The 25,000-nt window shown below is 48.5% G+C and overlaps 1 protein-coding gene across 9 annotated transcripts in view; it reads left to right on the top strand.

Moving 5' to 3' along the window:
* LOC135526907 (E3 ubiquitin-protein ligase TRIM9) overlaps positions 1–25,000 on the top strand; it is a 91,084-nt gene that overhangs the window by 19,636 nt on the left and 46,448 nt on the right. For 7 of the 9 annotated variants that reach the window (XM_064955576.1, XM_064955580.1, XM_064955578.1 and 4 more), the window contains exon 2: positions 22,689–22,784. The exons of the other annotated variants lie outside the window; for them this stretch is intronic. In XM_064955576.1, the coding sequence (XP_064811648.1) occupies positions 22,689–22,784 (96 nt within the window). The remainder of the gene's footprint in view (positions 1–22,688; positions 22,785–25,000) is intronic. 9 annotated transcript variants of the gene reach the window in all.

Here is a 25,000-nt window from a genome sequence, read left to right as displayed (position 1 = left end):
CCTCCCAGGTATCTGTCAGGTATCTGTTTCTGTGTCCTTTCTGAGCTATGACTCTTTCCCTGGATAGTTAATGATTCCTGATGCATAATTAATTCCCGACTGCAATAACAGATGAATAATAAATCAGTCAGCCCAGTCACTATGGGTTGGCCTGTTGACAAAGAGAGACTGGGACCACAAATCGGCCCCGGGCATTTTCTCTTCTTCTTCTTCTTCTTCTTCTTCTTCTTCTTCTTCTTCTTCTTCTTCTTCTTCTTCTTCTTCTTCTTCTTCTTCTTCTTCTTCTTCTTCTTCTTCTTCTTCTTCTTCTTCTTCTTCTTCTTCTTGCCCACATTATCAGGCAAATATCGAGAATTCTGTTTTAAAAACATAATTTTAGACACACTGGGTTAAAGATGGACCGGCCCATCTGGCATTTTTCCAAACTGCCCTATGGCCAGTGTGTTTCTGCCTGTAGGGGTAGGCTATGTGGGATAGCTTCCTTATGATCTGGTTACTGCTCTAACCACTAGGCTACCTGCTGGTTACTGGTCCAACTAGGCAAGTCAGTTTTAAGAACAAATTCTTATTTACAATGACGGCCAACTGGGGAACAGTGGGTTAACTGTCTTGTTCAGGGGCAGAACAACATATTTTTTGTTACCTTGTCAGCTCAGTGATTCAATCCACCAACCTTTCGGTTACTGGCACTCTAACCGGTTACTGGCACTCTAACCACTAGGCTATCTGCTGGTTACTGGCCCAACGCTCTAACCACTAGGCTATCTGCTGGTTACTGGTCCAACGCTCTAACCACTAGGCTACCTGCTGGTTACTGGTCCAACGCTCTAACCACTAGGCTACCTACTGGTGACTGGCCCAACGCTCTAACCACTAGGCTACCTGCTGGTTACTGGTCCAACGCTCTAACCACTAGGCTACCTGCTGGTTACTGGTTCAACACTCTAACCACTAGGCTACCTGCTGGTTACTGGTTCAACACTCTAACCACTAGGCTACCTGCTGGTTACTGGTCCACCACTCTAACCACTAGGCTACCTGCCACCCCAACATATAGTTTGTTTTCCGAATGGGAACCTATTCCCCAATGGGGCCTGGTCAAAAGTAGGGGAAAGGGTGCCATTTAAACGCAGCTATAGAGAACTATAGAGAGGCTTCAGAAGCAAGCTACTGTAGTTGTCAGATTCCTGGTTGATCCAGCTTCTAGCTACTGTAGTCGTCAGATTCCTTGTTGATCCAGCTTCTAGCTACTGTAGTTGTCAGATTCCTTGTTGATCCAGCTTCTAGCTACTGTAGTCGTCAGATTCCTTGTTGATCCAGAGTCTAGCTACTGTAGTCGTCAGATTCCTTGTTGATCCAGCTTCTAGCTACTGTAGTCGTCAGATTCCTTGTTGATCCAGAGTCTAGCTACTGTAGTCGTCAGATTCCTTGTTGATCCAGCTTCTAGCTACTGTAGTCGTCAGATTCCTTGTTGATCCAGCATGTTAGATGTTGTGAACTCTCAGTTTATTAATAAGAGAACGTAATCCTAAAAAAGGACATTTCAAAAATGTTCACCAATGGGTGTATCATGTGATTTATAGCCAAATATGAGCAGGCAAAGTCTAGTAAAATAAAAAATAACCTTTTCCTACTCATAGTTGGTTTCCGGATGATGTCATCGGACTAGAAACACGCCATTTTCACTGATGCTGTTGGGGTGGTGCTGGAGATTATGAATATGAAGTTGAAATATTTTGACATTTCCCTTTAACTACTTTTGCCTACTTGGTCTTTCACCTGGTCCTCGAACGGTTTTGTTCTCCTTCATAAGGAGTTGGCAAGAGAGCAGAGACAGGCTTCACTGTCACCCAGGCCTGCTTAACGCCAGACTCCTGAGTAAGCCTCACCCAGGCCTGCTTGATGCCAGACTCCTGAGTAAGCCTCACCCAGGCCTGCTTGACCTCTGAGACAGCCTCACCCAGGCCTGCTTGACCTCTGAGACAGCCTCACCCAGGCCTGCTTGACCTCTGAGACAGCCTCACCCAGGCCTGCTTGACCTCTGAGACAACCTCACCCAGGCCTGCTTGACCTCTGAGAAAGCCTCACCCAGGCCTGCTTGACCTCTGAGACAGCCTCACCCAGGCCTGCTTGACCTCTGAGAAAGCCTCACCCAGGCCTGCTTGACCTCTGAGAAAGCCTCACCCAGGCCTGCTTGACCTCTGAGACAGCCTCACCCAGGCCTGCTTGACCTCTGAGACAGCCTCACCCAGGCCTGTTAGAAAGCCATAGAAAGAGAGTTGAGCCGTGAACTAGAAAAGTTTATATTCGTTTTTTTTGTTTGTTCTAGAAAAAGTACAGTAGCTTTGGGAAAATAGGTCACACTCTCTTTGCCCTCCAATTGTTGTGCGCACACACACACACACACACACACACACACACACACACACACACACACAGGTTCCCAGGTGTAACATAGAAAATAGTGTTAAATGAATTCTCAGAACATGGGGGTTTTAAATGCCAGATTATTCAGTACTTCGGGGGTGGGGTTTAGTTGACATTACATCTGCAGTATTAATGTCCTTGTGTGATTCCCAAATGCCACTCTATTTACTATATAGGGCACTACTTTAGACCAGAGCCCTATGGGGACTTTGGGGCCATTTGGGGATGCAAACCCTTGTGCTACAGAAGAGCCCACTTCCTTCCGTACTCGACTACGGAGGCTTTAATCCAATTGGTCACCGAGAACGTGAAAAACGTAGAACGACTCTGGAGCCGCGTGTGTGTGTGTGTGTGTGTGTGTGTGTGTGTGTGTGTGTGTGTACGCGCGTGCCTTGGAGCTCTGTGATGCATTATTCATGACGACCATGTGTTCACACTTGCCGTAATTACAAAGATGATTACACACACACACACACATCAATACCAGGGGCGTCCTCAGGGTCCCCTGTGAAACCACGATTAGGTCTCGTTCCAACATTGTAACATCCCCGTCAGGGGCCGGCTAATGTGCAATTACAAAATCTCATTAGAATTATTATTAGAATTTTTTGCAAGAAGGGCTCAATGCACATTGTAACAACTCACATTAAAGGTGCAATCTGCAGTTGAAACAATAACAAAGTTACTCCCGGTCACGTGTGCTCCCTCTAGGTCACGTGTGCTCCCTCTAGGTCACGTGTGCTCCCTCTCCGGCCTCTAGGTCACGTGTGCTCCCTCTAGGTCACGTGTGCTCCCTCTAGGTCACGTGTGCTCCCTCTAGGTCACGTGTGCTCCCTCTCCGGCCTCTAGGTCACGTGTGCTCCCTCTAGGTCACGTGTGCTCCCTCTAGGTCACGTGTGCTCCCTCTAGGTCACGTGCGCTCCCTCTAGGTCACGTGCGCTCCCTCTAGGTCACGTGCGCTCCCTCTAGGTCACGTGCGCTCCCTCTAGGTCACGTGCGCTCCCTCTAGGTCACGTGCGCTCCATCTAGGTCACGTGCGCTCCATCTAGGTCACGTGCGCTCCCTCTAGGTCACGTGTGCTCCCTCTCCGGCCTCTAGGTCAAATGTGCTCCCTCTCGGTCACGTGTGCTCCCTCTAGGTCACGTGTGCTCCCTCTAGGTCACGTGTGCTCCCTCTAGGTCACGTGTGCTCCCTCTAGGTCACGTGTGCTCGCTCTCCGTCCTCTAGGTCACCAGGCTGCTCGTTATGGCCGCACGCCTGTCACCATCGTTACGCGCACCTGCGCGTCATCAGACTCACCTGGACTCCATCACTTCCTTGATTACCTTCCCTATATACTGTCACTCCCTGTTGTTCCTTCCCTATATATGTCTCTCCCTTTGGTTCCTTCCCTATATATGTCACTCCCTTTGGTTCCTTCCCTAGACTTGTCTCTCCCTTTGGTTCCTTCCCTATATGTGTCACTCCCTTTGTTTCATTCCCTATATATATATATATATATCTCACACACACACACAGTGGGGAAAAAAAGTATTTAGTCAGCCACCAATTGTGCAAGTTCTCCCACTTACAAAGATGAGAGAGGCCTGTAATTTTCATCATGGGTACACTTCAACTATGACAGACAAAATGAGAAAAAAAATCCAGAAAATCACATTGTAGGATTTTTAATGAATTTATTTGCAAATTATGGTGTTGGTTCCATGTTTCATGAGCTGAATTAAATGTTCTACGCGCATAAAAAGCTTATTTCTCTCAAATGTTTGTGCACAAATTTGTTTACATCCCTGTGAGTGAAATGTGTTTTTGTCACACAACACAATGCCGTAGATGTCTCAAGTTTTGAGGGAGCGTGAAACTGGCATGCTGACTGTAGGAAAGTCCAACAGATCTGTTGCCAGATCATTTATTGTTAACTTCTCTACAATAAGACTCCTCCCACGTCATTTTAGATGAATGACGCGTTGTCGTGCCATTCATCTGCCGCCATCACCTCATGTTTCAGCATGATAATGCACGGGCCCCATGTCACAAGGATCTGTACACAATTCCTGGAAGCTGGAAATGTCTCAGTTCTTCCATGGCCTGAATACTCACCAGACATGTCACCCATTGAGCATGTTTGGGATGCTCTGGATCGACGTGTACGACAGAGTGTTCCAGTTCCCGCCAATATCCACCAACTTCACACCGCCGTTGAAGAGGAGTGGGACAACATCCCACAGGCCACAATCAACAGCCTGATCAACTCTATGTGAAAGTAGATGTCGCGCTGCATGAGGCAAATGGTGATCACACCAGATACTGACTGGTTTTCTGATACACTCCCCTACCTTTTTTATGGTATCTGTGACCAACAAGATGCATTGTTGTATTCCCAGTCATGTGAAATCCATAGATTAGGGCCTAATTTAATTGACAGATTTCCTTATATGAAATGTAACTTAGTGAAATCATTGAAATTGTTCCATGTTGCGTTTTTATTTATTTTTGTTCAGCGTTTGTATCCATGTACAGTCGGAAATGATTCAGACCTTTTCCACATTTTCTTACTTTACAGCCTTATTCTAAAATGAATTCAATCGTTTTTCCCCCTCATCAATACACACAATACCCTATAAAGACAACGCAAACAGTTTATTTTTAATAAAATTAAAATAAATTACAATAATACATTTACATAATTATTCAGACCCTTTACTCAGTACTTTGTTGAAGCACCTTTGGCAGCGATTACAACCTCGAGTCTTCTTAGGTATGACACTACAAGCTTGGCTTCGCAGCACAGCTATTTTCAGGTCTCTCCAGAGATTTTCGATCGGGTTCAAGTCCGAGCTCTGGCTGGGCCCCTCAAGGACGTTCAGAGACTTGTCCCGAAGCCACTCCTGTGTTGTCTTGGCTGTGTGTTTAGGGTCGTTGTCCTGATGGAAAGTGAACCTTTGCCCAAGTCTGATGTCCTGAGTCCTCTGGAACAGGTTTTCATCAAGGATCTCTCTGTACTTTGCTCCGTTCATCTTTCCCTCGATCCTGACTCGTCTGCCAGTCCCTGCTGCTGAAAAACATCCCCACAACATGATGCTGCCGACACCATGCTTCACCGTTGGGATGATGCCAGGTTGCAGAACGCCGTAAAGTACTGTGTACACTCTTCAAAGACAGACTAAAAGGGAGATGTGTAACTCTTGTATTCCACAACCAACTGTTCCAAGACACCAAGGCCACTACATGACTATTCTAAAATGGAACATCCAGCAATATTAATGGTAGCGATTGTAATATATATGTATATATATAAATAATAAAATACAACAATAAACTATAATTACACTATACTATTGAAGTTAGGGAATGTTGTAAAATCATTTCTATTCCATATTTGATGTATAAGATTTATAAATAATAAAAGATAGGACAATTCATGAAATAATAATTCTCGAAATACAAGGAACTGGAACACAAAAGTACCTGAAATTAGGCATCAACAAGGTAGAAATAATGGGGTGTCTGTTTTTTCTCTGTGACTGGAAAAGTTTGATGAGTTAGTGAGTGAGGAAGGAAAATGGTTGCAAATGCCAGAGCTCATGTGTGTCTGTGAGAGAGAGTCTTCACTTTTGCGCAGATATGGGATATACATTTTTAAAATAAAAAAGATATTGTTTGTTTATTTTTGTCCTATCATGATGGAACGGTGCCAACCCTATATCCTAGACACCGACCAGAGCGACTCACCCACTAAGGAGAAGTCATTATCCGTGCGAGCAGCCATGACAGATAGATGAACGAGGTCAGAGACCCACTAAAGCATCCCTGCACCCTCAACAGTCTGAGCCTGCCTGCCAGGGTTGGTCCAACAAAGCCAAAGCCCCATGAAACAGGAGAGCATAATTTACAAGGATTTTCTGAACGCTGCTAATGAGATCCTTGACGATCTCGTACCTAGCCGGGTTGGAGTTCCGGTGGAATACTTCACCAAGGTATTGGCAGTGCTGACAACCCAGGCTGCAGTAACCCATGGGGTCACACTCGGACAATCAGAGAGGGGGCAGAATTATTGTGGCCCTGGCGGCACAGAATAATCAAACGGTCTGACTGTACTGAGGTGCTTGGAAAAATGGGTCACAACGGGGGGGGGGGGCAGCGTGTGTGTTGGGGGGAAGGTGGGGGGGGGGAGTCAGACCTCCATTAGCTAGGACTAGATATTGGTTAATCAAATCTTCTCATTCCTGCTCAATTTGGCAATTTGGCATGCCTTCTTAAACAGCCGAGCTGTATATGCTTTCACAGATACAGCTGTAGGTCTATCTATGGGTGGAAGGGGAGAGAGGGGAGAGAAGGGAGAGAGGGGCGAATGTGTTTGTTTTTGGAGGTGTGGGGTGGGGTGAATGAGTGTATGCAGCCCACAAAATTTAGATTTCCTACTGTCCTACTGGGACTGGATGGTGTTCAGAGATTAATGGGAGGAGTTGAGGGTAGCAGGGACTGGATGGTGTTCAGAGATAGATGGGAGGGGTTGAGGGTAGCAGGGACTGGATGGTGTTCAGAGATTAATGGGAGGAGTTGAGGGTAGCTGGGACTGGATGGTGTTCAGAGATTAATGGGAGGAGTTGAGGGTAGCTGGGACTGGATGGTGTTCAGAGATTAATGGGAGGAGTTGAAGGTAGCTGAAGGCTAAAAACAAACAAAAGATAACTAATATAAAATATGCTGTCCTGTGAAATGTATATAGTATGTATAAACTGGAAGTATAATCCTAAGTGTATGTGGACAACTGCTCGTCGAACATCTCATTGGGCTTTAATATGGAATTGGTCCTCCCTTTGCTGCTTTAACAGCCTCCACTCTTCTGGGAAGGCTTTCCACTAGATGTTGGAACATTGCTGCTATAACAGCCTCCACTCTTCTGGGAAGGCTTTCCACTAGATGTTGGAACATTGCTGCTATAACAGCCTCCACTCTTCTGGGAAGGCTTTCCACTAGATGTTGGAACATTGCTGCTATAACAGCCTCCACTCTTCTGGGAAGGCTTTCCACTAGATGTTGGAACATTGCTGTTATAGCAGCCTCCACTCTTCTGGGAAGGCTTTCCACCAGATGTTGGAGCATTACTGCTGGGACTTGCTTCCATTCTGCCCCAAGAGCATTAGTGAGGTCGGGCACTGATGTTGAGGTCAGGGCTTCGTCCACACCGATCTCGACAAACCATTTCTGTATGGACCTTGCTTTTCCACTTCACAATAACAGCACTTACTCTTGCCAAACTGGCTTGTTGGAAAGGTGGCATCCTATGACGGTGTCACGTTGAACGTCTCTAAAACAGGAAAAGGGCCTTGCCCAAACTTTTGCCACAAAGGTGGAAGTACAGAATCGTCTAGAATGTCATTGTATGCTGTGGGCAGGTGGCGTTGTCCTGCCATCCGTCAAACCCAGATTCATCCGTTGGGCTGACAGATGGTGAAGCGTGATTCATCACTCCAGAGGACATGTTTCCACTGCTCCAGAGTCCAATGGCGGTGAGCTTCATACCACTCCAGCCGACACTTGGTGATCTTAGGCTTGTGTGCGGCTGCTCGGCCATGGAAACCCATTTCATGATTCTTTATTTTTTAATAGTTTACCTTTTTTTTAACTAGGCAAGTCAGTTAAGAACTAATTCTTTGCTAGCCTAGTGGGCTGTCTGCAGGAACTGCCTGTTCCAGGGCAGAACGACAGATCTGTACCTTGTCAGCTCAGGGATTCGAACTTGCAACCTTGCTAGTCCAACGCTCTAACTACTAGGCTACCTGCTGGTTACTAGTCCAACGCTCTAACCACTAGGCTACCTGCTGGTTACTAGTCCAACGCTCTAAACACTAGGCTACCTGCTGGTTACTGGTCCAACGCTCTAACCACTAGGCTACCTGCTGGTTACTAGTCCAACGCTCTAACCACTAGGCTACCTGCTGGTTACTGGTCCAACGCTCTAACCACTAGGCTACCTGCTGGTTACTTGTCCAACGCTCTAACCACTAGGCTACCTGCTGGTTACTGGCCCAGCGCTCTAACCACTAGGCAACCTGCTGGTTCCTAGTCCAACGTTCTAACCACTAGGCTACCTGCTGGTTACTGGTCCAACGCTCTAACCACTAGGCTACCTGCTGGTTACTGGCCCAACGCTCTAACCACTAGGCTACCTGCTGGTTACTGGCCCAACGCTCTATGTACTGTATGCTGCTTACTCACAGACAGATGGATATGACAATATGGAAAACCCCCTCTAGACATTCAAATCAACTGTGCTGGTTTCATCAGACACTGTTGAAAAACCCCTCCTGACAATCAAGTCAACAGTATTGATTTCATCAGACACTGTGGAAAACCCCCTCTAGACAATCAAATCAACTGTGTTGGTTTCATTTGTGTGACAGAGAGCTTCTGCCGCGTCACTGAGCACGCAACAGCCACTGTTAACAAGGCGACATACCCCTGATCGACCTTCATTGATTCAGAGAGGACAATGAGACAAGTCTGGGACTGAAACAGAAAATGAGAAGCTAATAAAGGATGGTTGAAAGGGCAGTGTGTGTGTGTGTGTGTCCTGACTGAATGAGAGAAAGCTATAGGAGCTGAGAGTGTATAGGGGCAGTGTATAATGATTGACAGGTTCAGTAAGTGGTGTTGGTTGCCTGGTGATTTGCTTTGTGAGGAGCTGCTCTCCCTGAAAAACACCTGATAGAAACTACAGCTGCACTACATCTGACCAGGGTCCATAGTGTTCTGTCTGGGGGGCAGGGTCCACAGTGTTCTGTCTGGGGGGCAGGGTCCATAGTGTTCTGTCTGGGGGTGGGGCGAGGGTCCATAGTGTTCTGTCTGGAGGGCAGGGTCCATAGTGTTCTGTCTGGGGGGGGGGACCAGGGTCCATAGTGTTCTGTCTGGGGTTGGGGAGAGGGTCCATAGTGTTCTGTCTGGGGGTGGGGCGGGTCCATAGTGTTCTGTCTGGGGGCGGGTGTCCATAGTGTTCTGTCTGGGGGGGGGACCAGGGTCCATAGTGTTCTGTCTGGGGGTGGGGCGAGGGTCCATAGTGTTCTGTCTGGGGGTGGGGCGAGGGTCCACAGTGTTCTGTCTGGGGGGGGACCAGGGTCCATAGTGTTCTGTCTGGGGGTGGGGAGAGGGTCCATAGTGTTCTGTCTGGGGGGGGGGGGACCAGGGTCCATAGTGTTCTGTCTGGGGGTGGGGCGAGGGTCCATAGTGTTCTGTCTGGGGGGCAGGGTCCATAGTGTTCTGTCTGGGGGTGGGGCGAGGGTCCATAGTGTTCTGTCTGGGGGTGGGGCGAGGGTCCATAGTGTTCTGTCTGGGGGTGGGTCGAGAGTCCATAGTGTTCTGTCTGGGGGTGGGGCGAGGGTCCATAGTGTTCTGTCTGGGGGTGGGACCAGGGTCCATAGTGTTCTGTCTGGGGGTGGTGCGAGGGTCCATAGTGTTCTGTCTGGGGGTGGGGCGAGGGTCCATAGTGTTCTGTCTGGGGGTGGGGCGAGGGTCCACAGTGTTCTGTCTGGGGGTGGGGCGAGGGTCCATAGTGTTCTGTTTGGGGGCAGTGTCCATAGTGTTCTGTCTGGGGGGCAGGGTCCATTACATTTACATTTAAGTCATTTAGCAGACGCTCTTATCCAGAGCGACTTACAAATTGGTGAATTCACCTTCTGACATCCAGTGGAACAGCCACTTTACAATAGTGCATCTAAATCATTTAAGGGGGGTGAGAAGGATTACTTTATCCTATCCTAGGTATTCTTTGAAGAGGTGGGGTTTCAGGTGTCTCCGGAAGGTGGTGATTGACTCCGCTGTCCTGGCGTCGTGGGGAGTTTGTTCCACCATTGGGGGGCCAGAGCAGCGAACAGTTTTGACTGGGCTGAGCGGGAACTGTACTTCCTCAGTGGTAGGGGGCGAGCAGGCCAGAGGTGGATGAACGCAGTGCCCTTGTTTGGGTGTAGGGCCTGATCAGAGCCTGGAGGTACTGCGGTGCCGTTCCCCTCACAGCTCCGTAGGCAAGCACCATGGTCTTGTAGCGGATGCGAGCTTCAACTGGAAGCCAGTGGAGAGAGCGGAGGAGCGGGGTGACGTGAGAGAACTTGGGAAGGTTGAACACCAGATGGGCTGCGGCGTTCTGGATGAGTTGTAGGGGTTTAATGGCACAGGCAGGGAGCCCAGCCAACAGCGAGTTGCAGTAATCCAGACGGGAGATGACAAGTGCCTGGATTAGGACTTGCGCCGCTTCCTGTGTGAGGCAGGGTCGTACTCTGCGGATGTTGTAGAGCATGAACCTACAGGAACGGGCCACCGCCTTGATGTTAGTTGAGAACGACAGGGTGTTGTCCAGGATCACGCCAAGGTTCTTAGCGCTCTGGGAGGAGGACACAATGGAGTTGTCAACCGTGATGGCGAGATCATGGAACGGGCAGTCCTTCCCCGGGAGGAAGAGCAGCTCCGTCTTGCCGAGGTTCAGCTTGAGGTGGTGATCCGTCATCCACACTGATATGTCTGCCAGACATGCAGAGATGCGATTCGCCACCTGGTCATCAGAAGGGGAAAGGAGAAGATTAATTGTGTGTCGTCTGCATAGCAATGATAGGAGAGACCATGTGAGGTTATGACAGAGCCAAGTGACTTGGTGTATAGCGAGAATAGGAGAGGGCCTAGAACAGAGCCCTGGGGGACACCAGTGGTGAGAGCGCGTGGCGAGGAGACAGATTCTCGCCACGCCACCTGGTAGGAGCAACCTGTCAGGTAGGACGCAATCAAGCGTGGGCCGCGCCGGAGATGCCCAACTCGGAGAGGGTGGAGAGGAGGATCTGATGGTTCACAGTATCGAAGGCAGCCGATAGGTCTAGAAGGATGAGAGCAGAGGAGAGAGAGTTAGCTTTAGCAGTGCGGAGCGCCTCCGTGATACAGAGAAGAGCAGTCTCAGTTGAATGACTAATCTTGAAACCTGACTGATTTGGATCAAGAAGGTCATTCTGAGAGAGATAGCGGGAGAGCTGGCCAAGGACGGCACGTTCAAGAGTTTTGGAGAGAAAAGAAAGAAGGGATACTGGTCTGTAGTTGTTGACATCGGAGGGTCGAGTGTAGGTTTTTTCAGAAGGGGTGCAACTCTCGCTCTCTTGAAGACGGAAGGGACGTAGCCAGCGGTCAGGGATGAGTTGATGAGCGAGGTGAGGTAAGGGAGAAGGTCTCCGGAAATGGTCTGGGAAGAGAGGAGGGGATAGGGTCAAGCGGGCAGGTTGTTGGGCGGCCGGCCGTCACAAGAAGCGAGATTTCATCTGGAGAGAGGGGAGAAAGAGGTCAGAGCACAGGGTAGGGCAGTGTGAGCAGAACCAGCGGTGTCGTTTGACTTAGCAAACGAGGATCGGATGTCGTCGACCTTCTTTTCAAAATGGTTGACGAAGTCATCTGCAGAGAGGGAGGAGGGGGGGGAGGGGGGGGATTGAGGAGGGAGGAGAAGGTGGCAAAGAGCTTCCTAGGGTTAGAGGCAGATGCTTGGAATTTAGAGTGGTAGAAAGTGGCTTTAGCAGCAGAGACAGAGGAGGAAAATGTAGAGAGGAGGGAGTGAAAGGATGCCAGGTCCGCAGGGAGGCGAGTTTTCCTCCATTTCCGCTCGGCTGCCCGGAGCACTGTTCTGTGAGCTCGCAATGAGTCGTCGGACCACGGAGCGGGAGGGGAGGACCGAGCCGGCCTGGAGGATAGGGGACATAGAGAGTCAAAGGATGCAGAAAGGGAAGAGAGGAGGGTTGAGGAGGCAGAATCAGGAGATAGGTTGGAGAAGGTATGAGCAGAGGGAAGAGATGATAGGATGGAAGAGGAGAGAGTAGCGGGGGAGAGAGAGCGAAGGTTGGGACGGCGCGATACCATCCGAGTAGGGGCAGTGGGGGAAGTGTTGGATGAGAGCGAGAGGGAAAAGGATACAAGGTAGTGGTCGGAGACTTGGAGGGGAGTTGCAATGAGGTTAGTGGAAGAACAGCATCTAGTAAAGATGAGGTCGAGCGTATTGCCTGCCTTGTGAGTAGGGGGAAGGTGAGAGGGTGAGGTCAAAAGAGGAGAGGAGTGGAAAGAAGGAGGCAGAGAGGAATGAGTCAAAGGTAGACGTGGGGAGGTTAAAGTCGCCCAGGACTGTGAGAGGTGAGCCGTCCTCAGGAAAGGAGCTTATCAAGGCATCAAGCTCATTGATGAACTCTCCGAGGGAACCTGGAGGGCGATAAATGATAAGGATGTTAAGCTTGAAAGGGCTGGTAACTGTGACAGCATGGAATTCAAAGGAGGCGATAGACAGATGGGTAAGGGGAGAAAGAGAGAATGACCACTTGGGAGAGATGAGGATCCCGGTGCCACCACCCCGCTGACCAGAAGCTCTCGGGGTGTGCGAGAACACGTGGGCGGACGAAGAGAGAGCAGTAGGAGTAGCAGTGTTATCTGTGGTGATCCATGTTTCCGTCAGTGCCAAGAAGTCGAGGGACTGGAGGGAGGCATAGGCTGAGATGAACTCTGCCTTGTTGGCCGCAGATCGGCAGTTCCAGAGGCTACCGGAGACCTGGAACTCCACGTGGGTCGTGCGCTCTGGGACCACCAGATTAGGGTGGCCGCGGCCACGCGGTGTGGAGCGTTTGTATGGTCTGTGCAGAGAGGAGAGAACAGGGATAGATAGACACATAGTTGACAGGCTACAGAAGAGGCTACGCTAATGCAAAGGAGATTGGAATGACAAGTGGACTACACGTCTCGAATGTTCAGAAAGTTAAGCTTACGTAGCAAGAATCTTATTGACTAAAATGATTGAAATGATACAGTACTGCTGGAGTAGGCTAGCTGGCAGTGGCTGCGTTGTTGACACTACACTAATCAAGTCGTTCCGTCGAGTGTAATAGTTTCTACAGTGCTGCTATTCGGGGGCTAGCTGGCTAGCTAGCAGTGTTGATTACGTTACGTTACGTTAAAAGAACGACAATAGCTTGCTAGCTAACCTAGAAAATTGCTCTAGACTACACAATTGTCTTAGAACAAAGACGGCTATGTAGCTAGCTAGCTACGATCAAACAAATCAAACCGTTGTACTGTAATGAAGTGAAATGAAAATGTGATACTACCTGTGGAGCGAAGCGGGATGTTGACCGGGTTGTTGAAGTTTAATTCGGTAGACGTTGGCTAGCTGTTGGCTAGCTAGCTAGCAGTATCTCCTACGTTAAGGACGACAAATAGCTGGCTAGCTAACCTCGGTAAATTAAGATAATCACTCTAAGTCTACACACTCTAAACTACACAATTATCTTGGATACGAAGACAGCAAAGACAACTATGTAGCTAGCTAACACTACACTAATCGAGTCGTTCAGTTGAGTGTAATAGTTTCTACAGTGCTAGTAGACGGTAGACGTTAGCTAGCTGCTGGGCAGATAGCAGTGTAGACTACGTTAGGACGACGAAATACGATAATTACGCAATTATCTTTGATACAAAGACGGCTATGTAGCTAGCTAAGAAGAAATTGCTAAGATTAGACAAATCAAACCGTTGTACTATAATGAAATGTAATGAAAAGTTATACTACCTGCGGACCGAAGTGTAGATGCGACCGCTCGCTCCAACCCGGAACACTCCTCCTCCATAGTGTTCTGTCTGGGGGTGGGGCGAGGGTCCATAGTGTTCTGTCTGGGGGTGGGGCGAGGGTCCACAGTGTGCTGTCTGGGGGGCAGTGTCCATAGTGTTCTGTCTGGGGGGGGGGACCAGGGTCCATAGTGTTCTGTCTGGGGGTGGGGAGAGGGTCCATAGTGTTCTGTCTGTGGGGGGGGGACCAGGGTCCATAGTGTTTTCCCAGTGTTTACTCTCTGTTTTCCCAGTGTTTTCTCTCTGTTTTCCCAGTGTTTCCCCAGTGTTTACTCTCTGTTTTCCCAGTGTTTAGCCAGTGTTTTCTCTCTGTTTCCCCAGTGTTTACTCTCTGTTTTCCCAGTGTTTAGCCAGTGTTTTCTCTCTGTTTCCCCAGTGTTTTCTCTCTGTTTTCCCAGTGTTTACTCTCTGTTTTCCCAGTGTTTAGCCAGTGTTTTCTCTCTGTTTCCCCAGTGTTTACTCTCTGTTTTCCCAGTGCTTAGCCAGTGTTTACTCTCTGTTTTCCCAGTGTATTTTCTGTATGTTCCAAGACATTCAAATTCCCTGGTCAGACTCCATCCCATGCCCAAAACCCCTTATGTCTATAATATGGGGTCATTCATTGAAATGTAATTCCCATGTTGCCACAGAGGACGTTATACATACTACTGTACTTGGAGTGCACACACAAATATGTTTTCCATATGTTTATTTATGTGAGTGTCACGTCCTGACCATAGAGAGCCTTTTATTCTCTATGTTGGTTTGGTTCGGGTGTGACTAGGGTGGGTACTCTAGTTTTTGTATTTCTATGTTGGCCTGGTATGGTTCCCAATCGGAGACAGCTGTCTATCGTTGTCTCTGATTGGGGATCATATTTAGGCAGCCATTTCCCTCACTGTGTTTTTGTGGGGTCTTGTTTGTGTGTAGTGGCCTGTGAGTACTCCATACTCACCTTTCGTTTTGCTCTTTACTGTTTTTGTTTCATTTAAATTAAACATGTGGAACTCTACGTACGCTGCGCCTTGGTCCATTTATTCCAACGACCGTGACAGAAGATCCCACCACCCACGGATCAAGCAGCATGCCCAGGAGGAGCAGGGATCCTGGGCCTGGGAGGAAAGCCAGGAGTGGAGGACATCCTGGACTTGGGATGAAATAATGGCAGGAGACAAAAGCCTGCCATGGAAGCAGGCGGAAGCAGCGAAGGAGAGACAGCGACGACACTGTTGGTTTGGCTGGAGAGGCAAGACAGTCGCCCTAAGAAGCGTGTTGGCCGTCCGATGCCACCTGTCAGCTCCCGTATATCGTCCTGAGGAGCATGTCATCTGTCCGGTACCATCTGTGTCAGCTCCCGTATATCGTCCTGAGGAGCATGTCATCTGTCCGGTACCATCTGTGTCAGCTCCCGTATATCGTCCTGAGGAGCATGTCATCTGTCCGGTACCATCTGTGTCGGCTCCCGTATATCGTCCTGAGGAGCATGTCATCTGTCCGGTACCATCTGTGTCAGCTCCCGTATATCGTCCTGAGGAGCATGTCATCTGTCCGGTACCATCTGTGCCGGCTCCCGTATATCGTCCTGAGGAGCATGTCATCTGTCCAGTACCATCTGTGCCGGCTCCCGTATATCGTCCTGAGGAGCATGTCATCTGTCCGGTACCATCTGTGCCGGCTCCCGTATATCGTCCTGATGAGCATGTCATCTGTCCTTGACCATCTGTGTCAGCTCCCGTATATCGTCCTGAGGAGCATGTCATCTGTCCGGGACCATCTGTGTCAGCTCCCGTATATATCGTCCTGAGGAGCATGTCATCTGTCCGGTACCATCTGTGTCAGCTCCCGTATATCGTCCTGAGGAGCATGTCATCTGTCCTTGACCATCTGTGCCGGCTCCCGTATATCGTCCTGAGGAGCATGTCATCTGTCCGGTACCATCTGTGTCAGCTCCCGTATATCGTCCTGAGGAGCATGTCATCTGTCCTTGACCATCTGTGCCGGCTCCCGTATATCGTCCTGAGGAGCATGTCATCTGTCCGGTACCATCAGTGCCGGCTCCCGTATATCGTCCTGAGGAGCATAATATATAATAATATATCCCATTTAGCAGACGCTTTTGTCCAAAGCGACTTACAAGTCGGCTGGGGCCACTACTTTTACATATGGGTGACCCCAGCGGGAATCGAACCCACAACGCTTGGCGTTGCAAGCGCCATGCTCTACCGACTGAGCCACACAGGACCCACATGTCATCTGTGCTCTACCGACTGAGCCACACAGGACCCACATGTCATCTGTCCACTACCATCTGTGCCGGCTCCCGTATATCGTCCTGAGGAGCATGTCATCTGTCCGGTGCCATCTGTGTCAGCTCCCGTATATCGTCCTGAGGAGCATGTCATCTGTCCGGTGCCATCTGTGTCGGCTCCCGTATATCGTCCTGAGGAGCATGTCATCTGTCCGGTACCATCTGTGTCAGCTCCCGTATATCGTCCTGAGGAGCATGTCATCTGTCCGGTACCATCTGTGCCGGCTCCCGTATATCGTCCTGAGGAGCATGTCATCTGTCTGGGACCATCTGTGTCGGCTCCCGTATATCGTCCTGAGGAGCATGTCATCTGTCCGGGACCATCTGTGTCAGCTCCCGTATATATCGTCCTGAGGAGCATGTCATCTGTCCGGTACCATCTGTGTCAGCTCCCGTATATCGTCCTGAGGAGCATGTCATCTGTCCTTGACCATCTGTGCCGGCTCCCGTATATCGTCCTGAGGAGCATGTCATCTGTCCGGTACCATCAGTGCCGGCTCCCGTATATCGTCCTGAGGAGCATGTCATCTGTCCACTACCATCTGTGCCGGCTCCCGTATATCGTCCTGAGGAGCATGTCATCTGTCCGGTGCCATCTGTGTCAGCTCCCGTATATCGTCCTGAGGAGCATGTCATCTGTCCGGTGCCATCTGTGTCGGCTCCCGTATATCGTCCTGAGGAGCATGTCATCTGTCCGGTACCATCTGTGTCAGCTCCGTATATCGTCCTGAGGAGCATGTCATCTGTCCGGTACCATCTGTGTCAGCTCCCGTATATCGTCCTGAGGAGCATGTCATCTGTCCGGTACCATCTGTGCCGGCTCCCGTATATCGTCCTGAGGAGCATGTCATCTGTCCGGGACCATCTGTGCCGGCTCCCGTATATCGTCCTGAGGAGCATGTCATCTGTCCGGTACCATCTGTGTCAGCTCCCGTACATCGTCCTGAGGAGCATGTCATCTGTCCGGTACCATCTGTGCCGGCTCCCGTATATCGTCCTGAGGAGCATGTCATCTGTCCGGTACCATCTGTGTCAGCTCCCGTATATCGTCCTGATGAGCATGTCATCTGTCCTTGACCATCTGTGTCAGCTCCCGTATATCGTCCTGAGGAGCATGTCATCTGTCCGGTGCCATCTGTGTCAGCTCCCGTATATCGTCCTGAGGAGCATGTCATCTGTCCGGTACCATCTGTGCCGGCTCCCGTATATCGTCCTGAGGAGCATGTCATCTGTCCGGTACCATCTGTGCCGGCTCCCGTATATCGTCCTGAGGAGCATGTCATCTGTCCGGTACCATCTGTGCCGGCTCCCGTATATCGTCCTGAGGAGCATGTCATCTGTCCGGTACCATCTGTGTCAGCTCCCGTATATCGTCCTGAGGAGCATGTCATCTGTCCGGTGCCATCTGTGTCAGCTCCCGTATATCGTCCTGAGGAGCATGTCATCTGTCCGGTGCCATCTGTGCCGGCTATATCGTCCTGAGGAGCATGTCATCTGTCCGGTACCATCTGTGTCAGCTCCGTATATCGTCCTGAGGAGCATGTCATCTGTCCGGTACCATCTGTGTCAGCTCCGTATATCGTCCTGAGGAGCATGTCATCTGTCCGGTACCATCTGTGTCAGCTCCCGTATATCGTCCTGAGGAGCATGTCATCTGTCCGGTACCATCTGTGTCAGCTCCCGTATATCGTCCTGAGGAGCATGTCATCTGTCCGGTACCATCTGTGCCGGCTCCACGGTGTTTGTTTGTTATTTAGCCTGCTCATATTTCATTGTTCATATTCAAGCCATAGCTGATATCTTTCCTACCATTTCAGCCAAAAAACAGTCTATTTAATTGTATATTGTATGTTTTCATGTGTTTTGTGTTTATTTGACAGATATTAGTTAATTGATAATTGACAGCCCTCTCACCAATTTGGCCTGCTAATTCTAGTCAGGTGGTTAACCCTTTACTCTCTTGGGAATTGGCCTGTATGGACTAAATAAATGTATGGACTATATATAAAATGGTTCTTACAGAAGAAATATAAAAAATGCATAACCATGTTAGAAAATGGAAAGGAACGATTCATGTGAAAATTATTAGACCAAAGGTGAAGGGGGAAAAACAGTTCAACAGACTCAAGACTGAATCCAAACGTTACACTGTTGATTTTTATGGGCCTTTAACATGTACTGTACTTTTCACCTTATTTGTTGATAAATGAAATCTGAAAATACTCTTGTTGGGTAGGTGAAACATAAGACAAACAAATTACAAAGGTTTGAGTGAGATGACTAAAAGAGCGTAAGTTAATAAGGTTTACCTGGAGGTTTAATAAGGTTTACCTGGAGGTCTAATAAGGTTTACCTGGAGGTTTAATAAGGTTTACCTGGAGGTCTAATAAGGTTTACCTGGAGGTTTAATAAGGTTTACCTGGAGGTTTAATAAGGTTTACCTGGAGGTTTAATAAGGTTTACCTGGAGGTTTAATAAGGTTTACCTGGAGGTTTAATAAGGTTTACCTGGAGGTTTAATAAGGTTTACCTGGAGGTTTAATAAGGTTTACCTGGAGGTCTAATAAGGTTTACCTGGAGGTTTAATAAGGTTTACCTGGAGGTTTAATAAGGTTTACCTGGAGACAATTGGACCTCTGAAATTAAAATGGACGGGCACTTCCTTCAAAAAAAGACATTTGAACTAAACCCTCCCTGAACACTTGAAAAAAAAAACTTCTCTACACCCAAAATCAAAATGACAACAAAGTATATAGCAGGGAACATGCCTACCATTTACTAGAGACTTAGATATGCAGTTTTAGAAAACTGTTCCTTGTCCTGTAAGCATTACATGGCAACGCAGGAATTTTTATAGTGCACAGGGCTGCGAGCCAGAAGGTTGTGGGTTCACAGACCACCGTGGACAAGAATAGGGGTGGAAACATCTCCGTTAGAGTAAAAGCATTGCATGAATCTATCATTGTATGTGCGGGTCTGAGAAAAAAAATGTCCTTCTATAAATATTTCATGCAATTCTGTATAATGTTTTACATGACTGGAGATCTTAGCAGAATCTTACAAGCTAAGAATGGACAGAGAGATCGGAGTATGGGCTCATCTTGTCATATTTCTCCAAGGCCAAATCAGTGTCTTGTTTGCAGCAAAACTGCCCCTGTTCGGCAAAGTCATTAAATCTGAGACATCATTAGGAATCTGAGTTTGGTACTTAAAAAAAAAAAAGTTAGGCCAACCAGTCAGAGTCAAAAAAGAGTCAAAAAAAGAGTCAAAAAAGAGTTTAAAAAAAGAGTCAAAAAAGAGTTTAAAAAACATGTATGTTTGCCTGCTCCTCTTCGTCCGTGGCTTTAACCCCAACGAGAGGTCACAAGTGTTTCCCCAAAACATCTTTATCTTAAGCTAACAAAAGGGGGTAGGTCTGTGCTTTCTGCCATTTTCTTTAATAAAAAGGTAGGCCTATGGCATACACTCTCATACCCTTCTCAATTCAAGTCTGGGTTTTAAATGATCAGCCCTTCACTGAAACGAAGGTAGGCTATTTAAAGAGTGCATTGTGGGTGGAGAAATTGAGCATCCCTGTGGTACACAGCATCCCTGTTGTTGACTCCAATGCTTCCCACAGTTGTGTCAAGTTGGCTGGATTTCCTTTGGGTGGTGGACCATTCTTGATACACACGGAAAACTGTAGAGCGTGAAAAAAACAGCAGCGTTGTAGTTCTTGATACACTTAAACAGATGCGCTCTGGCACCTAGTACAATAGCCCCGTTCAAAGGCACTTAAATCTTTTGTCTTGCCCATTCACCCTCTGAATGGCACACATATTGTGTTCTGGAACTGAGGGTTGTGTTCTGGAACTGAGGGTTGTGTTCTGGAACTGACGGTTGTCTTCTGGAACTGAGGGTTGTTCTGGAACTGAGGGTTGTGTTCTGGAACTGAGAGTTGTTCTGGAACTGAGGGTTGTGTTCTGGAACTGACGGTTGTGTTCTGGAACTGATGGTTGTGTTCTGGAACTGAGAGTTGTGTTCTGGAACTGACGGTTGTGTTCTGGAACTGACGGTTGTGTTCTGGAACTGAGAGTTGTGTTCTGGAACTGAGGGTTGTGTTCTGGAACTGAGAGTTGTGTTCTGGAACTGACGGTTGTGTTCTGGAACTGACGGTTGTGTTCTGGAACTGAGAGTTGTGTTCTGGAACTGACGGTTGTGTTCTGGAACTGACGGTTGTGTTCTGGAACTGGGGGTTGTGTTCTGGAACTGAGGGTTGTGTTCTGGAACTGAGGGTTGTGTTCTGGAACTGAGGGTAGTGTTCTGGAACTGAGGGTTGTCTTCTGGAACTGAGGGTTGTTCTGGAACTGAGGGTTGTGTTCTGGAACTGAGAGTTGTTCTGGAACTGAGGGTTGTGTTCTGGAACTGACGGTTGTGTTCTGGAACTGATGGTTGTGTTCTGGAACTGAGAGTTGTGTTCTGGAACTGACGGTTGTGTTCTGGAACTGACGGTTGTGTTCTGGAACTGAGAGTTGTGTTCTGGAACTGAGGGTTGTGTTCTGGAACTGAGAGTTGTGTTCTGGAACTGACGGTTGTGTTCTGGAACTGACGGTTGTGTTCTGGAACTGAGAGTTGTGTTCTGGAACTGACGGTTGTGTTCTGGAACTGACGGTTGTGTTCTGGAACTGGGGGTTGTGTTCTGGAACTGAGGGTTGTGTTCTGGAACTGAGGGTTGTGTTCTGGAACTGAGGGTAGTGTTCTGGAACTGAGGGTTGTCTTCTGGAACTGAGGGTTGTTCTGGAACTGAGGGTAGTGTTCTGGACCTGGGGGTTGTGTTCTGGAACTGAGGGTTGTGTTCTGGAACTGACGGTTGTGTTCTGGAACTGATGGTTGTGTTCTGGAACTGAGAGTTGTGTTCTGGAACTGACGGTTGTGTTCTGGAACTGAGAGTTGTGTTCTGGAACTGAGGGTTGTGTTCTGGAACTGAGAGTTGTGTTCTGGAACTGACGGTTGTGTTCTGGAACTGAGAGTTGTGTTCTGGAACTGACGGTTGTGTTCTGGAACTGACGGTTGTGTTCTGGAACTGAGAGTTGTGTTCTGGAACTGACGGTTGTGTTCTGGAACTGACGGTTGTGTTCTGGAACTGGGGGTTGTGTTCTGGAACTGAGGGTTGTGTTCTGGAACTGAGGGTAGTGTTCTGGAACTGAGGGCTGTGTTCTGGAACTGAGGGTTGTGTTCTGGAACTGAGGGTAGTGTTCTGGACCTGGGGGTTGTGTTCTGGAACTGAGGGTTGTGTTCTGGAACTGAGGGTTGTGTTCTGGAACTGACGGTTGTGTTCTGGAACTGGGGGTTGTGTTCTGGAACTGAGGGTTGTGTTCTGGAACTGAGGGTAGTGTTCTGGAACTGAGGGCTGTGTTCTGGAACTGAGGGTTGTGTTCTGGAACTGAGGGTAGTGTTCTGGACCTGGGGGTTGTGTTCTGGAACTGAGGGTTGTGTTCTGGAACTGAGGGTTGTGTTCTGGAACTGAGGGCTGTGTTCTGGAACTGAGGGTAGTGTTCTGGAACTGAGGGTTGTGTTCTGGAACTGAGGGTAGTGTTCTGGAACTGAGGGCTGTGTTCTGGAACTGAGGGTAGTGTTCTGGAACTGAGGGTAGTGTTCTGGAACTGAGGGTAGTGTTCTGGAACTGAGGGCTGTGTTCTGGAACTGAGGGTAGTGTTCTGGAACTGAGGGTAGTGTTCTGGAACTGAGGGCTGTGTTCTGGAACTGAGGGTAGTGTTCTGGAACTGAGGGTAGTGTTCTGGAACTGAGGGTAGTGTTCTGGAACTGAGGGCTGTGTTCTGGAACTGAGGGTAGTGTTCTGGAACTGAGGGTAGTGTTCTGGCCAGATGAAGCAGAGTCTCCCTCTCACCCTCTCTTCCGCCTCAGTCCTCCTGAAAGATAAAAAGCTCTGACCCCACTTGGCTGATCTCTAGTCAGTTCACTCAATGGCACACAGCACTCAGGGTTACTGTTAGGAGGTGCGTGTGTGTGTGTGTCAGACCACGCCCTCACTCTACCCCACAACCACCTCCGACCCCCGACCCCCAACCACCTCCCACCACCAACCTCCGACCACCCTCCCCCACCTTTGGCCACCCCCCACCCACCTCCGATCCGATCCCCTCACCCCAACCACCTCTGACCCCTCCCCTCTGCCGACCGCCGACCCCCTACCCCCAACCACCTCTGACCCGCTCACCTTCAACCCCCACCCCCCCTCCTCCCAACCACCTTAGTCCAATTGATTGATTGATTGATTGATTGATTGATTCATTAATTCATTCACATGGACGTGTCTAATGCTGACCATGTTTCTCTCTTGTCCTCCTCAGGGCCAGTTGTCCCAGGCCCTCAACATCCTGTCTGACAGAGCTACCGAGGCCAAGGAGTTCCTGGTTCAGCTGAGGAACATGGTGCAGCACATCCAGGTACAGTTACACACTCACTGCTCCTCCTGACCTACATCGTCATAGGATACATCCCAAATGGCACCCTATTTCGTGTATAGTGCACTACTTTTGATCAGGGCTAAATAGGGCTGTGGTCTAAAGTAGTGCGCTATATAGGGAATAGGGTGCCATAGGGCTTTGGTTAAAAGTAGAGCACTATATAGGGAATAGGGTGCCATAGGGCTTTGGTTAAAAGTAGAGCACTATATAGGGAATAGGGATGCCATAAGGCTTTGGTCTAAAGTAGTGCACTATATAGGGAATAGGGTGCCATAGGACTTTGGTCTAAAATAGTGCACTATATAGGGAATAGGGTGCCATAGGGCTTTGGTCTAAAGTAGTGCACTATATAGGGAATAGGGTGCCATAGGGCTTTGGTCTAAAATAGTGCACTATATAGGGAATAGGGTGCCATAGGGCTTTGGTCTAAAATAGTGCACTATATAGGGCATAGGGTGCCAATTGGGACGTAGTCACAGTCCCTCCTCCTGCTGTCACAAGCCCCTCCTACACTCTCACCCAGTCATAGCCCCAATCCCCTGTCGTTCTTTAGGAACTCCTTCAGGCGTCCGCATGCTTCCCAGACAAAACACTTGGGGAAGACTTTGTGTATATACCATTTATTTATTTTACTAGGCAAGTCAGTTAAGAACAAATTTTTATTTTCAATGACGGCCTAGGAACAGTGGGTTAACTGCCTGGTCAGGGGCAGAATGACAGATTTGTACCTTGTCAGCTCAGGGATTTGAACTTGCAACCTTTCGGTTACTAGTCCAATGACCTAACCACTAGGCTACCCTGCCGCCCCATGACAAAACATTTTTGGTTCGTTTTGGACATCAGTAAGGGTAATAAAAAATAAATCTGGAGGCAAGTCGGTGGCCCGAAGTCTACTGGCCTTCGTCTGCGATCGGTCAACAGTAGGGATTCTTCAATAATGTCTTTGTTGTCATTCAATGAGAGATTACTGCACATTTTTTTCATTGAGAAATAATGCAACAAACATCTTAGTTAGATGTAAAATTGCGTGACAAAAATCTCCTCTGCAAAAACGTCCAAATGAATGACAGATTTTTTGAGTTGTCTTAGATGAATTAAGACTATTTTGAAGAAGTGTGTACTTGCTACGGCGTCTCAAAATGGACAAACAGTACTATTGCCGGTTTTTCCCCCTTGTTTTTCAAGCGAAGGTCTTTCAAGGGAGCATGCGAGCACACTCGGCTTCGGCTCGGCGCCAGCCTGACCGGAGCATGCGGACGCCTTTAGTTCACTGATATGTACAGAACTTTAAGCATCGACAACTGTGAACTTTGCCTGAAGTGTTACCACGATACCCAACAACAGTAGCTATGGTAACACTAGATGCCAAAGACAGCGCGTGGGATGAGGGGGTAGATCATAAGAATTACAATGAGTTGGAAGGGTATCCCTATTCGGGTCGATGACGCCATAATGGGTGGACTATATGGGGGGCCATTTCGAATGTCTCCTTTTGGAGCAAAGCATTCAATTTCTCTGGATTAGATCAGATGTCCAAGCTGACACCCTCTTCTTGTCACACAGCCCGCTGATGGTCCAGGGAGACCCTTACTAGTGACATCAGGGTGGGGAACACTGAAGGTGAGAAGGAGGAGGAGGAGGAGGAGAGGAGGAGTGGAATGGAGGGGTAGAGTTGGGTAAGGATACAGGAGAATTTCAAACAACACCTGGTGGTTCTACCTTACCTTGATGGAACCAAATTATACAACAACAACATTCACCCTGAGAGGTAGATATCAACACAATCTGCAGGCTTCTTTCACTACACAACTTTCTTCAGTCTGTTCACCGCAATGAACTTGTTTCAAACTACAAACAGTCTTCAGATAGTAAACTGTAAATAACTGAAGAGGCTTCAGATAGTCTATCCCCCAACCCCAAACTACAAACAGTCTTCAGATAGTAAACTATAAATAACTGAAGAGGCTTCAGATAGTCTATCCCCCAACCCCAAACTACAAACAGTCTTCAGATAGTAAACTGTAAATAACTGAAGAGGCTTCAGATAGTCTATCCCCCAACCCCAAACATGCAAATAGTCTCCCCATGACAGGTCCTTTCCCAGTAGTCTGCAATCTTGTCCCCGACAGGCAGCATCTGGTCTGCTTCATTTTCGGGTTACATGTGTTTCGATGATCTGGGGCTGTACGAATCAA

This window comes from Oncorhynchus masou, chromosome 32 (assembly GCF_036934945.1).
Source record: "Oncorhynchus masou masou isolate Uvic2021 chromosome 32, UVic_Omas_1.1, whole genome shotgun sequence".
Lineage (NCBI taxonomy): Eukaryota > Metazoa > Chordata > Actinopteri > Salmoniformes > Salmonidae > Oncorhynchus > Oncorhynchus masou.
The sequence above is the reverse complement of the archived record's forward strand: the minus strand, read 5'-3'. Positions and strand labels throughout refer to the sequence as shown.